General features: G+C 41.3%; 1 protein-coding gene across 1 annotated transcript; it reads left to right on the top strand.

Moving 5' to 3' along the window:
- The first annotated feature begins 7,037 nt into the window (after window positions 1-7,037).
- Window positions 7,038-15,936, top strand: LOC125233517 (formin-like protein 3). Its single transcript, XM_048139561.1, has 5 exons — window positions 7,038-7,052; window positions 7,162-7,317; window positions 12,678-12,830; window positions 14,584-14,723; window positions 15,570-15,936. Exons 1-5 carry the CDS (start codon window positions 7,038-7,040, stop codon window positions 15,934-15,936), a joined length of 831 nt encoding a protein of 276 aa, XP_047995518.1.
- Window positions 15,937-16,304: the final 368 nt, after the last annotated feature.

Below are 16,304 nucleotides of genomic sequence, written 5' to 3'. Positions count from 1 at the left end.
TTCTCACGAACCATAATTTATTAAACATGAGCCTTACATTATCAGGCATAAACAACCGTCTTATCTATTTGAAATTTTCAAAAGTTCTTATACGAGAACAGATCCTTTTTCCGTGGCAATGCCGCAACGAAGTATCGCCACCAATAAGAAACGTTCTCTTTTAGAAAAAAAGTATTTACTTGAAATCCAACAACAATAGGAAAGCGATTTCTAAATTATCTATTATTACTATCTTTCTCTCTTTCTTTATGAATGAGCTAAAACCTTTTAACGCTTAGTACAAGAAATAAGACAAATACGCTGAGCGGCATCCTATTTGGTATACCGAAATTGTGTTGTACCTATACTGTTCAAAAATAAATATTTTTTCCACCCATAGGCCATTATTTGAGCAGATGAAGCTATCGTCTCGGAAAACTTCTTTCTGGGAGGTTAAGCTATTTAAATATCTAATTAAAAAAATCAATTTTTCAATTCAATTTAATTCTTATTCATTATCATGTACTTAAATAACTATTGACATTTCGATTTGTATATTTTTTCATTAAAATATTCAATATTGTATTCAAGTTGACATTACGCATTGCAAATCATCAGTTTAATTTATTAATTTTTTGTTTAATGTTCATTGATAATTTTATAATACTACTTTCATATTTTGTAAATAAAATATTCATTGGAATGTATAACTGAAATCATATTTCGAATCAAATATTCATTCACAAAAGGCAATATTCAAATTCAAATTCTGACAGCTTTTAGAGCTTTTCAAAAACTTACGGTTACTGTTCGTTATTCCGATCTCCAACGACACTCTCCAACGATACTGTATCACTTTCGCTTTCGTTTGTATTTCGGCTACGGGGCCTGATCACTTTCTTTGTCTTTTTCAATTCGGATTCAAACCAGCTCAACACTACAGTCCGCTTATTATTTCACCACCACTACGAAGACCTGATGCCAGTGAAGATGTACATGGTCCTTCGAACCGGAATTGATTTTTAATTAGGTACAAAAATAAATATCTTAACCTAACGAAGACAGGCTCAAAAAACAGGGTGGTTTTTGAACGGTTTCGTAACAAATACCATAGAAACTTGAACGCAAATACTTTCTAATTTTCATGGTAATACTAAATATATATAATAATTGTAGACGTTAAACTTTCGTGAGACATATTCAAATATTTAATGAATCTACGGTTGTACTCACGTTGTTATATCGCTACTGCTGCGACATGTTTCGCACACTACTCACTACCCGTGATGCATCATTGCCTCCCTTCGTGTATAGGGAAGTGCCACTTATCCCGGTCCTGGGCTAATCTCATCCAGAAGTGCCCCGCAGTTTTAGTCCCACATTTCAATAGGTTTCTATTTGAGTTTTCTACAATTTACATAATCCTACTGTAAACTATTTTGCATCAAAGAAACACAAAATGCCCTAAAAACTAAGTACAAAATCCATCAGGTTCAAAATCGGTCATTAAATAGAAATTACGCTATAAAACATAAAGCTTAACTTAAAACGATGAAGCATTAGACTTTAATCCAGCGCTGATCCGATCTTAATAAAGTTTTATACCTGAAGTTTAATCGCTTTGAAACCTTTTCTTTCTTTCCTTGAGAAAATGTGTTCATTTTCCGAAGTGGATAAAATTCCAAATTGAATATGTTTGGAATACATATTTAGGGACAAGTATGGCAACGAAACCTAACTATAAACAGTATAAGTAACAAAACAAAGTTGATTTTTGTTACATTGTTTTTTCAACTACAAACAAATTATTTTGGTTGTACACTTTGCACAGTTGATCAAATAATGTCTTGATAGAATCAACAATATAAACATGTGATAATATCTACTCTTTATTTTAAAGTGATGCGACTTTGGCGTTCAATGTGAGTCGAATAAGGCCTCTGGCGCATTTTAAAGTATCCTCATTGTAGGATAAAACTATTGTCCTTTTAAAAATGCAGAATGCAGGGGAACGTTCTCATTTCTTGTTATCTTGATTAAATTTAAATTTTCATGTCTGCAGTTAGATGCTTCACTTGGAGTTTTTTAGCTTTGCACTTTTTTTAATATTTTCACACAATTTTTTCTCCCACGCTTTTAGGACATATAAGAGTACTATCGTACAGTATGATCACTCCCTGATTCCCGCTGAAAGTGCCGTCTACTCACTCTCGGTTACCTTAGTCACTGCCAGTCAAGAACGGGACCAGTCGACCTGTCTTATCTCACTCATACAAGCATGGCACGCGTTCGGCTACACGAGCTTAGTCTGTGTGCGTAGGAACGCGCTTCTTTCATATCATCGCCATTGTCCGACGTGTGCTTTTATAATAATTATTAGGTATCTATTCTGTTGTAGGTACCTACAGGATTATAATTTAGAACACAGCCTAAAGGCTAGATTAAACTACCTACTAAAGTAAGGGTAGAGGGTATAAATAAATACCTTACCAACAGCCTTACCAATCAGATACTATAAGTAACTGGATACATTATACACCCGTATGGAATACACACGGTGTATATTTATTGTCATCCAAATCGTTGCTAACTTATCTTGGACTAACTGTAGTTATTTCTTACCCCATTAGACGAGTCTGCTAAAATACTAAATTTCAATGAAATTCAAGTTATAAAATGTAAAAATCAAGAACAAAATGCATGAATGCAACTCCAGTTCCGTGTATGAAATCTATTAGAGACTGTTGCCAACAGTCACTGTTATGTTAATCCTGTGTGCAATTACATCAGTAGGTACCTCTACCATGAGCATACGTCTTTATCGTGGGTAAAAAACTATTTGACAGTACAGAAAGATTATGAAAACAAGCAAAAACAGACGCGAAACTTATTTTGAGGAACTTATGCCTACTCGTATAAGTTTAAAATTTATCAACATTATTTAGTTTTTTCTAATTTCTAATACCCAACCTGTATACTTATTTGAATATCAATTCATATTAAGTATGCGGTCACAAAGCAAACTGCTTAGTCACTTTTCCTATTTGATATTGTCTCGTCACCTATTAGAAAGGACATTCGATCAATGTATCCGTACTGATAACTGTTTTCACAAAATAATTATTGCAGAGTGATTAGAATTACTAGTTAAAATCCGTCAAAAATGTTAGTTATGTTTTTTTGTAAACATGCCTTCAATTTTTATAGACCATTTCTACCAAAAATGTTCCATATATACAGAGCTTCTGAGATGCTTAGTAGCTGTAGGCATAATATGTCTGTTTCTACCAAATAGACATACTGTTTTATTTTATGTGCTCTTTATCTGATTTGTTATTGCACCCGTGATAACGACGTATGACCATGAGATTCTTTCATTCTAGAATACTTGGACGAGTTGGAGATTGCTCCACTGCTCTTTAGTATGAAGAAGAAGAAAAATATCACCTACATATATAGTGCGAAATGTTTTTCCTAGCCTATGAATGTTCACGGAAACTCCCGAACGTGTCATGCTCAGAGCATAAAATACTAGTGTCATGCTATTTCTGTAAAAAAAAATATTAAAAAAAAATCCCGACATAGTGGACCAAATTTTCATCAAACGTGGCTAAGAACACTCCCGAATTTTTTTTCAAACAAAAAAAAAAGAAATTTAAATCGATTCATCCATTTGAAATTTAAGCTTAAAAATCTGTCTGTGGCGACAGACAGACCTCGTCGTTTTTGCGTCGAGGGTTAAAAAGTACCGTTAGTACGTTAACCGAACTAGTACGACAAATACGAACGCTTACGAGCAAATACGATGAAAACCATTGTGCACTACATCTGTACATTACGCAATCGCGTAAATGTGACCAAAATAAGGACAAAATTCACTTCGCTTAGTGTGGACGCGACTCACCGCGCCACCAAACGGTTTATTTAGATACTAAAACGAAAACTTACATACATTTTTCATGAAGTTAGTGGTATCGAGTAACGTAAAAACTTTTAAAAACCACGGTAGATGCTCAGCTTGATTTATGCTCATGAACACGTTACGCCGTGGGTGCGGCGCACGCCATGCCAGTAATGAGTTTAAACATTCGTCTTTTGAATACTATCGGAAAAGTTTTGTTTTGAGTTTACCTATGACTAGTGGGCATTCCACGAGAATGTCGCCTACGACATGCAATACTTCTGAAGACGCTGAGAAAACGGAGTTGTGTCTGACAACCTTTCATGACTTGGTTAACAAATTGGCAGTATTTTCTCAAGCTTTACGGATTTTATGAAATAGCTCCCATTCAAGGCAACAGCATGGCGACTGTACAGTCAACCATTCTGAACCCTAGGCCACTGTAGAACCTTTCACAGTAAAAATCAAACTGACTTCTTACATAGAGGAATAAGTAAGGGAAGAGTTGTAACTCCATACATCAGTAAATGCGAGTTATTTGTAGTGACATCTATCGTCATTCACTCGTCAATCACGCGCCAACTAGCGTAAATTATCAGTACTGCTACTTGTCAATAGACGTCACGACGAACAAAAAGTCTATTGCTCAACAATTTTTAGTAATATTACAATAGTATTAATCAGTACTTTGCTTTCAATTACTTCAGCTTAAAATATAAGGTGTAAACTGTTTTAATATTACATTTTTGGCAGACGCAATAGTGTCGGCACCTGTGTCGAGTAGCAGTACCGCTTTGGCGCGTGATCACGAGTGAAAATAGATCAAAAATAACTGACTTGTATGGAGTTACTTTCCCTTAGCAAAATAAAGCACGGTGTCAACACGACAGGGTTCTATAGTGTCCTAGGATTCTTTGGTTGACTGTAGGTACGTAACTTACTTTCTTTGTGAGAGCAAGATCATTAGAAAGAGAGTTACGCACACCTCAGAGTATATGTCAGTTTTATACTGCTTTGTCATAAATGTCTTTAAAAAGCTCCTGATGCTAAGGCTTCTTGAAAGCATAACATATACATAAATATGTAGAATAATATGTTTTCTAAATTAAGTAACATGTGAGTTATACGTTGTCGTGAAACCTATTCTGACCAATTTTCTCGTTTAGACCATTTTTGTATCTACATTTAGGTACTTATTCTAAAAAGTCAATAAAATTAGTAAGCATTCTTACTCACATACTTATTAGTCCGTAGAAGTACAGGGTAAATAATATTTAGTAAATTTAATAAACAATGTGTCTTAGCTAGGAACTAGTTGTTGCACATAACAATAGCAAACTGGAACCGTTAGAAAAGCTGAAAAGCTCACCAATTTATTCCCTCCGTCGTTCATGAAAAGCTCCCAAACAAGCCGTCGGGACCGTGATACAATCTTGTTAAAAACCCGTTTTGAAACCTTGTTCATACCAGTCACGATTTCAATATACAGGAAATGAAGATGTACGGCCAATAGCTAGTTCCTGGGACGCTCGCGATATATCACAACTAACAGAATAGGGGCTTTGCAGTGAAATCCTCTATAGGAACTCATAAACTAGGGGTATTGGTATTTTGTACATGTTCGAATGCTTATAGCGACCCTGTGGCACTCTACCCAAGACGGAGTTCTAGACTGAACAGTCTAGAGTTCTAGACTGGTTTGTCCGTCGTCGCCCCTGGTTCCCCCGGACCGGGTGGCATGCGTAAATGCATGGGGAACGTTAAAAAAAGGGGTTATTGGTATTTTTGTACCTATCCTAAATAAATTGAGTAAGGTAAGTTAATGAGGTTTTTCTTTATCTATATGGGTCAAAAACATTTCTGTTGTGTTGTGTTGGATATCATGAAATAATTGGACTTCAAACTACCTGCTGCCTAAGGGGTTTTTAGTAATATGTTTAAACACCTTTCACTAAAAACTTACATATATTTTTTATAAAAACGTTCTACTTCATAAAAGTGTTACTTATAGGTTTTGGACACCAATATCCAAATCGTTAACTCTTGTAATGTGGAATGTCCTTAGAAAAGACTCAGTTTTCCCGAGTGCCTGGCGGAACGGTTTTCATTTAATTTCATTTATTGTTTATTGAATGTTATTGTATTTAAATGTTATTTTAACTGGACAGAACTAAGATTTAGATTATAATATTTTAATTTGCCTAATCCCATGTTTTATGAAGCACTTTCAGATTTTTATTGCCTTACGGAAACTTTGTTATATTAGGTAATTTATGTACCTACTTACATTTAATAATGATGTCGCATTGAACGGGTTACGACAAAGTCCTTCCTTACTACATTTTTCCTATTTCTTTTATGAGCACAGTATTATTTTCCCAAGGCAACACAAGTCTGTTACAACCCTTCCATTCTAGGTAACCTCGACTAGCGACTGAAAGTATCGAAATACACTATTATTTTGTTCCGAAGCGAGGAGAGAAAATGGAGAGATTTGCCGGGGACGCGTTTGACGTTCTTATTTTGTTACGTTTGACTCGCATTCTGGATGTTCGCTTTAGTTTTATTAAGTCATACGATTCGTTTTCAGCCTTTTATAGGAAAAAACTAAGATATGAACTAAAGTATTTATGTAGAATGATAGAGTAAAATGGGTGCACGGTAAAATAGCTCACCGTGAAGTGACTGATGTCATTAGTACAAATGAATTCGTTTGTTACAGTCACTTTGATTGGATTGCAAGATGTTTATATGGCAAAGACCGAGTTACGCGTCATCGTGTAATAAACCGCGTATTCACTGAGTTTCCTCCAAAAATATTACTATGTTATTTTTAGTACCTAGATAGATAATAAATGAAACTTTGTGGTATTATGTACTGTCTGTTTCACTCTACTCATATATCTAACTAAAATAACCGGTTACCGAGCCAAAATTACGCTTCGTAATCGTTTTTTAGCTAGCTTTCCCATCGCACCCATTTTTTGTAGAATCGCATCAGAACAATACGATCATTTACAATTCAAAGGCCGGGTCCACAACTCCACACAGAGCGAGGCACGTCGCGAGGCAATTTTCTCACGCGGCAAACGTCCATTGTAGTCGCGCCTCGGCCGAGGCGGGTTGCTTCCCCGACCTCGGCCAACACACGTCTACAATGGACGTTTGCCGCGTAAGAACATCGCCTTGCGACGTGCCTAGCTCTGTGTGGATCTTGTTAATTACGTTTAACTTTATTTAATTTTTTTTCACTTTTTTAACTTTGCCGTGTTTAATTCCAGTGCGCAGCCGGGCGTGCGGCATGGCAGGAGGCGGCGGCACTGTCGGTGGGCGGCGGCGGCGCGGGCGCGGGCGGCGCCGCGCGGCGCTGCTCCGTGCTCGGCGACCACCCGGGCGCGCGCCGCGACCAGCGCGGCAAGTGGCACAGGAACAACCGGGTGAGTGTCCTAGTTTCAGGAGATACCGCCCGAGCCTGGCACAGAAACTATCGAGGGCGCGCACCGACCAGCCGGCGTAGCCGAATGGCAAACGTCGACAGAAATGCACTCTAGCTCTGTCGTGCCAATACCGAAGAGCGATAGAGATAGATAGCTACAAAACAGATATTATCATGAGCGTTTGTGCACACAGCTCGCGCGGCAAGTGGCACAGGAACAACCGGGTGAGTGTGCTAGTGGCAGGAGATACCGCCCGGGCGCAGCGACCAGCGCGGCAAGTGGCACAGGAACAACCGGGTGAGTGTGCTAGTGGCAGGAGATACCGCCCGGGCGTCGCGACCAGCGCGGCAAATGGCACAGGAACAACCGGGTGAGTGTGCTAGTGGCAGGAGATACCGCCCGGCTGCCGCGACCAGCGCGGCAAGTGATACAGGAACAACCGGGTGAGTGTGCTAGTGGCAGGAGATACCGCCCGGGCGCCGCGACCAGCGCGGCAAGTGGCACAGGAACAACCGGGTAAGTGTATCTACTAGTGGTAGGAGATACCGCCCGGGCGCCGCGACCAGCGCGGCAAGTGGCACAGGAACAACCGGGTGGGTGTGCTAGTGGCAGGAGATACCGCCCGGGCACCGCGACCAACGCGGCAAGTGGCACAGGAACAACCGAGTGAGTGTGCTAGTGGCAGGAGATACCGCCCGGGCGCCGCGACCAGCGCGGCAAGTGGCATAGGAACAACCGGGTGAGTGTGCTAGTGGCAGGAGATACCGCCCGGGCGCCGCGACCAGCGCGGCAAGTGGCACAGGAACAACCGGGTGGGTGTGCTAGCGGCAGGAGATACCGCCCGGGCGCCGCGACCAGCGCGGCAAGTGGCACACGAACAAACGGTGAAGTGTGCTAGAGGCACTCAGTCTATAGTAATAGCATGGCCTGTCGGCCTAGCAGAAATGACAATCGTTATCTAATGGTTACGGTTTTCGATTTAAATGCTCATGCCTAAATGTGGAGAAACGTAAACTAGACGTCAATATGATGCAATGTGTAACAAAGGAAAAACGAGTCAAAATCAATATCTACTTCTTTACTTAAGCAACTCCACTAAACATGCACAGTCATCATTAGCACAAAGTATTGTACTCATTTTAAAACGTCCAATCGTTGATTGCCTGAGGACCTCTCATTCCGCGGTCAGGCTAGTTTTAGCCTCATCATCAATCTTTGTCGGCTTCTGAGTGCTCTTAAAATCTGATTGGATGCAGAGCACCTAAAGTACGTGCCCAAGTCAAAGGCCGGAATCGTGACGTGACGTGACGTAAAATACTGTTTTACTGCTTACTTTGTAGTCCCGTTGGTAGAATCTCAAACGTAGCTAGGTATTAAGATTAAAGTTGGTAGTTAGGTAGGACATAGTTAAGAGTTAATTACCTAGGTACATATGTGTAAATTAGGGAATGCAATTACCGGTCGTTTTTCAAAACCGGTAATTTACCGACATAGCGTCGCAAAAACCGGTAAACCGGTAATTTCCCGGTTTTGATTTTATTTCATGAAAAATCAATATTTTCCGTCAAAATCGATAATTAAGTAGTTTTTTTAGTAGTGTTCATTAAACTACCACTTTCAAAAGACAAATATGATTAATGAAATCTTGAAAAAAGCAGGTTTTAGGACTTTGTTACAAAAAATAAATACATTTTAGATGCTAAGGGCCAGTTGCATCAACCGCATTTGACAGACACATCATCGTCACGCAGCAGACGCCCATGGAACTTCCTATACAATAAAATTTAACGAACGCTTTAACGATGACAGACGGTTTGATGCAACCGGCCCTAAATCTTACAATTAGCACTCATCTTCGATAAAATCAACAAAGACACTAGAAATCATCATAGATTATTCATAGATCCACCGTAGACCGCATCATCACTTACCATCAGGTGTGATCGTGGTCAAACGTCTACCTATTCATACTAAAAAAAAAAAAAAAAAAAAAAAACGTATTTGTAATTGCGTAAAGGACAACTACAGGACCCTGGTTCTTATATCTCACCAGAAACGTGCTGTGTTACACAGCAGGTTATGTCACATGCTGGACTGGCAGATCCCGCAAAAACAGGCAAGTTTCGTGAAGGGCAAAGGTGCAAACAGATCCTAAATATACGTCCATTGATAGAGATGGCTTATGAATTCAGTACTTCGATGATCCTCTGCTTCATCGACTATAGCAAAGCCTTTGACTGCATCGTTTTGTCATCAAGCATTTGGTAGCTTTCATTGAATTGAAATTCCGTTGAAAAAGGAAACTGAATTAGCAGAGAACCTTCGAGCCCTTTTACTTTTGTAAAAGGTGTTGATAAGATTACCCGTCACCTGCCTTCGGTGAATGTGTCATCAGAAGAGCCTACGGAAGCTGGGAGGGAAGAATCATCATTGGTGCGCACCAAAATAACAAATCTTCGATAGGCAGATAACACCAATTTTCTGGCTGCCAATGAAGCGGAAATGGTTGACAGCACTGTAAAATGGAACGCATCAGTCTCGAAACGCATCTCAAGATTAACCACAGTAAAAACCAAGCTCATGGTGGTGGATTGTGGTAGGTAGATACAACACACAGATGCTCTTAGGCCAGTAACAGTAGATGACTTCATATACTTCGGCGCAAACATCGACAATATCGGTTCTTCTGAAAAAAAAATCAGAATACGCATAGGAATGGCCAAAAGAGTCCTAGCTACAAGGATTATCTCCATAAGTCTTGGTTCCTGAGAACCGCATGTCTCTAGAAAAACCAAAACCGGATTGGTTTACGCTCTAGTCTTCTCCATTTTCATCTACGGAGCTGAGACTTGGAGTCTGAAAAAGGCTGCAACCGCATTGACGTTTTCGAGATGTGGTGCTAAGTAGATGAAGATTTTGCAAATACCCTGAATTGCCTTCCGTACAAATGTGTCTATCTTACGTGAATTGAAAATCAACACCAGGTTATCAACCATCTGTTTACGTAGAATTTTGGAGTTTTTGGAGGGAAAAAGGCCACAACCTTGAGCAACTAATCATTACTGGCAAGGTTGATGGCTAACGATCCAGAGGTCGCAAGATGGACAGATGAGATCCTTTCTATCCTCTACACCCAACTTCAGAACCGGAACAGAAAGTCAGAATAAAACTGATTATATTGGGACTTCACGACCCTCAGCAATGAAGATACCATGGCGAGGAGGAGGGGGTCTTATCTTAAAAGCTAATCAAATATTTTAATAACAATGAGTGAATTAATGGTCTTATCCTTCATTCGGGGTCTAAATTTGGAGTTTATAAACCCAACTGTGGATAGTGAACTGATTATCCACAGTCCAAACTTGTTGGTTTTATAGAAATCAGGTATTTTTTATCTTGGAACCGACTATGCAGGCACGCACAGTGCAGGCAACAATGCACGGACTCTAGCCGCTGCAAGAGCTCATGCCTGATGATGGATCTCCATACTCTCCATATGCCACGAAACATGTCGGCAGACATATTGTACTTAGGTACGTTTATGAAACGACAACCAGTCATCCCTCTCGCGCGTATTGACTGTCGACGTATTACAGTGGGTAAGATATAAGGATATAACAGACATGTTTTCAATACCACAATATATAAAAATAAACGTTTTCATGTAGAAAACGAATTCTTACTAAATAAAGTGATTACCAGAAGTACCTACAAGTGTTTATTTACGAAGAAACAGCGACAGAAGTGCTTTTTGTAGTAATTTTTAAGTAAATTTAAATTTCGGTAAAAAACCGGTTTTTGAGTATATTTACCGGTAATTTACCGAACCCATATTTGGCAAAATTACCGGGAAACCGGTAAACCGGTTTACCGGTTTGCATTCCCTAGTGTAAATATCGTACTAAAGGAAATACCCTCAAATGTGTCGCTTAACTTCAAACTTAGGTAAATCCATTCTGCTTTAAGGTTGAATATATAAAAAATATAATATGATCTGAAAGATAATCAACCTAGCACAATGGATTTACTCAATTTTGAAGATAAGTGACACAAATACCTACTTAAACAGAATAAATAAAGCTGAGTAAGATACCTACCAGATCAGTCAAAAAATTTACTAATTTACGGAATATCCTGAATTAAGTATTGAATTACGATTATTACAAATCAGTTGACCTACTTAGTTGGGTGTGAGATCACGCCTACCTAGATTTTACAGGCTAGCTACCTACCTAGATTTTATAATTTTGTATCTACTTCTAACTGTCAGACTTCCAGAAAAATTTTGCCCAAGCCAAAACTCCATGCAAACAAAATTAATTAGGTACAAACCAAAAGTTTAAAATAACAACTTGAAATGTAAATGGCGCCGAGCCTATGATTACAACTCGGCCAACTAAGTAAGGCATAAGTAAAATAGATATTGTGGACTCAAGGCTGGCTGGATTTGCATATTTCATTGCATTTACCGTTCGATAATAATGGTTCCTCTGACCTGAAGATAGCTAAGTATCCCCTATTTCTTTCTTATTGGCTGTGTGCGAGGAGGAAGCTCCTATATTACAGAACTACATTTTTACCTACACAATAGGCTATGCTAACCCCTCTGAATTTAGTGTAGGATGGTGACGGTACTGATTTGTGAAGGTTCCTACGATGATTATGGTTTCTTACATAATATAAACATCTGTATTGCTTGTGGCATAAACCGATCCGGTTTTGTTTCTATAGTCAATCAATAAGTGTGTTACGAGTTTTATTACTTGCGGTATTGAGGCTGGGCTGCCTTGTAGGCACACGCATGACATTTTATCCACACCAGGTGGCGCCTGCAAGTGTTTAGGCATGTCACTGTCATTCGTATGTGTGAGAGAAAAAATATACGAGTATCATCTTCTCGCTCTCACGTATAAAATTCTTTATCTGTGCAATGCAAGTGCAATGGACTAATAAGGTGGCGTCTGAGTGTGCCTCCTCATTGCATTATAATTATGGATGAATGTAGAAAAAATCAGAGATGAGAGCCATAAGTGCTATCCGATATCGTGTCTGATATCCCATACATTACAGGCGCCATCTTGGATTTTTTTCTATTGAAATTCTTCCGACATCCGATATCGGATCGGATAATGTGAAAACGGCCTAACACCTCAGATCCGCGTCCCTAATGCCGTAAGTGACCCGCTCAATTAAGTACCAACGTGACATCGCCATTTCCTAGAATGTTCTAACTTAGGTGTACTTCCAGAGCCACGGCGTGACGTCAAATTGTCTATTAGATTGAATCTATATTCATTGGTTTGACTTTGCTATCAAAACAAATTATTTCATAGAATTCAACAAGATTTCTCCGATTTCAGGTTCGAGACGCATCATACGGCTCGTCATCGGACTCTGACGGCGAGGCCGAGGGAGGCCACGGGGAGCCGTGGGGCGTCGCGCGGCTGCTGTACGCAGGCCTCGGGACGCTGGCTGTGGGCCTCGTCGTTTACTTCGTCGGCACTGGTGACAAGGTCAGTATCTTCACTAGCATTATACTCCTTACGATAGATGCATCTAGCTAGGCGTCGGACTGATGGCGAGGCCGAGGGAGGCCACGGGGAGCCGTGGGGCGTCGCGCGGCTGCTGTACGCAGGCCTCGGGACGCTGGCTGTGGGCCTCGTCGTTTACTTCTCGGCACTGGTGACAAGGTCAGTATCTTCACTAACATTGTACTCCTTACGATAGATGCATCTAGCTAGGCGTCGGACTTTGACGGTGGGACGTCGCGCGGCTGCTGTACGCAGGCCTCGGGACGCTGGATGTCGTCGTTTACTTCGTCGACACTGGTGATGAGGTCAGTATCTTCACTAACATTATACTCCTTACGATAGATGCATCTAGCTAGGCGTCGGACTCTGACGGCGAGGCCGAGGGAGGCCACGGGGAGCCGTGGGGCGTCGCGCGGCTGCTGTACGCAGGCCTCGGGACGCTGGATGTCGTCGTTTACTTCGTCGACACTGGTGATGAGGTCAGTATCTTCACTAACATTATACTCCTTACGATAGATGCATCTAGCTAGGCGTCGGACTCTGACGGCGAGGCCGAGGGAGGCCACGGGGAGCCGTGGGGCGTCGCGCGGCTGCTGTACGCAGGCCTCGGGACGCTGGATGTCGTCGTTTACTTCGTCGGCACTGGTGACAAGGTCAGTGTCTTCACTAATATTATACTGACACTCCTTTAATGCGAGGCCATAGGTCTAGTCGCCAGAATCTTACGGTGAGGCCGAGGGAAGCCACGGTGTGCTCGATATTTGCGTACCTAAGGCCTTCAGACGAATGCTCTATCTAAAAAAAAACAGTGCGTGGAGTACCTCCGCGCGGAAGAAGTGAAACTATCACGTTTTTGTGTTTAGTTATACTCTGTCAACCAAGTCTGTCAGTAAATAAGAACAAAGAAAACTATATGCATCCTTTTCTTTAGGGTGCTAGAGAAAGGATACCTATAGTTTTCTTAGTTCTTATTTACTGACAGACTTGATTGACAGAATATACATCCATATTTTTACTGTTTTAAATATTTTTCATCACACCCGCACTTTAAATGTGCCATTGCGCGCAGGCGGAGCGTGAGTTATAGAAAAATCGTTCTCCCAAGGGAATAATGAAATTTCTTGTACCGTACTTAACTTTTTTACATCTATTTACATATTTTTTACATTGTGAGTGTGATGAAAAACATTGTGTGTAACTCGGGGAGTATGAATATTACTAACTCGAGTCTTTAAATCGCTCCGGCAAGCCGTCGCGATTTAACTTACTCTCGTTAGTAATATTCAACTTCCTCCCCTTGTTGCACAATGTACTATTTCATCACACCCGCACTTTAAATGTGCTATTTCACGCAGGCGGAGCGTGAGTTATAGAAAAATCGTTCTCCCAAGGGAATAATGAAATTTCTTGTACTGTACTTAACTTTTTTACATCTATTTACATATATTTTTTTACATTGCGAGTGTGATGAAAAATATTGCGTGTAACTCGGTTTGGGATATTGGGAGTATGAATATTAGTAACTCGAGTCTTTAAATCGCTTCGGCAAGCTGTCGCGATTTAACTTACTCTCGTTAGTAATATCGTCTCGTAATATTCCACTTCCTCCCCTTGTTGCACAATGTAGGTACTATTAAATTGTTATTATAGAAGTAACTACATATCTCAAGTTACGGTTCTTACGCGCAACATCCATTTGTGATTGTGTTATAATATTTTGTTCACATCATTCCAGGGGTTCAAAACGCCGGCCCTGCGGCTGGTGGGTCCATCGCTCATCATCGCAGGTCTGGCGTGCTGTCTACTGCGCATCGCCTTCTGTATATTCGCCAAACCCTGCTGCCGACGGCGGACCAACTACAAGGAGAGCAGAAGGTACGAGAAGTAAGATTGTTTTTGAAAAACTTTCCTTTATCAGTCAAAAAAAAAATTGCTCAAAGATCCGATTGTTACCTATGCGTTTCCCGATGAACTGCAGTGGAGACCTGATGAACTAGATTTGACCCAGAGCAGGTTGACTTTCAGCTCTCATTCACGTTCATTGTTGAAGAAAGACTTATCTGTGCATGACGAAAAGTTCCCCGCGATCATTTTTCGTGTGTTGTTAATTCAATGCCTGATGTGCATTCTGTAATCATCTTTTCCCCGTGGGCTTTTTTGCACCGAGTATTGTAATGTTATGTTAAGAAAGTCACTACAAATTCAGAACACTGGCGTCACGTAAGAATTGAAATGTTTTTGCGGTTAAAACCAGAGGTGTGCAACATTACCCATGTAGTAGGTTTATCTGTAAGTCCGTTTTCATATTATCCGATCCGATATCGGATGTCGGAAGGATTTCAGTGGAAAAAATCCAAGATGGCGCCTAAAATGTATGGGATATCGGTCCGACATCCGATATCGGATCGGATAATGTGAAAACGGACTTACGGAGTCACGCTCGCCCGCCCCGCCGAAAACTCCGCACCGGGCGTGCACTCAGGCCTCAGACCGTTTTCACATTATCCGATCCGATATCGGATGTCGGAAGGATTTCAATAGAAAAAATCCAAGATGGCGGCTGTAATGTATGGGATATCGGTCCGACATCCGATATCGGATCGGATAATGTGAAAACGCACTTACACTAAGAATTTCATTCCTAAATGCTCTTCAATGTAAAAATGCCCCTGTGGCCTACTTACTGAACAAATGTTTTTGATTTTTTTTTAATGACCGTAGACTGTCCGGAGGCGAAGGCGAGGAGATGCCGCTGGCGGGCGGCGCGAGCGCGCGGGCGGGCCCGGCGCAGTGCTCGCCCGCGCGGCGGCTGGACGCGTCCTCGTGCGACGTGTCCAGCCTGTCGAGCGGCGAGGAGGACGAGAGGCTGCGCCGGTATCGTACTGCGCCTGCCGCGGCGCCGGTGCCGGCCTCGCCGCCCGCGCCCGCGCCCGCGCCCGCGCCCCCGCCGCCGCTGCACAAGCCCGTCTCCGCGCCCCCTCCCGCCGCCCCCCGCCCCGCAACGTCTCCTTCGCGGGCCCCGAGGGCGAACTCGTCCTCAGCCCCGCTCAGCTGCGATAGCCCAGCAATAATGACTGAAGTGAAGTGAACTTTCCATTAAGCTACGAATTGTTGATTATTTGCACGTTTGAATATATTATTGCAAGCTCCTATCTATAATCGTAAATAATTGTAAGTCTGTTTTGCTAGTTTTTATTTGTTATAGGAATAGTGTCGGGTTTGATTTTATCATTTTAGGGATATGCTGTGAAACGGTTTAATATGCGTAACAGATCGAGGACAACGCAGTCTATGTGACGACTGACATCCTCGTATAAATCCATCCAATACAATCAAAAGCGCAAGTGTGTGTCATCTCAAGGAGACAGAAATGTCAGGCATAGATACCTATAGGTACTATTTACACGTCTGAGTACAGTACTGTGCAAACGAAAATATAAATTGCTATCTGCCTCT

Source organism: Leguminivora glycinivorella, chromosome 14, assembly GCF_023078275.1.
Source record: "Leguminivora glycinivorella isolate SPB_JAAS2020 chromosome 14, LegGlyc_1.1, whole genome shotgun sequence".
In the NCBI taxonomy this organism is placed as follows: domain Eukaryota; kingdom Metazoa; phylum Arthropoda; class Insecta; order Lepidoptera; family Tortricidae; genus Leguminivora; species Leguminivora glycinivorella.
Note: the sequence above shows the minus strand (reverse complement) of the source record. Positions and strands in the feature narration are given on the sequence as shown.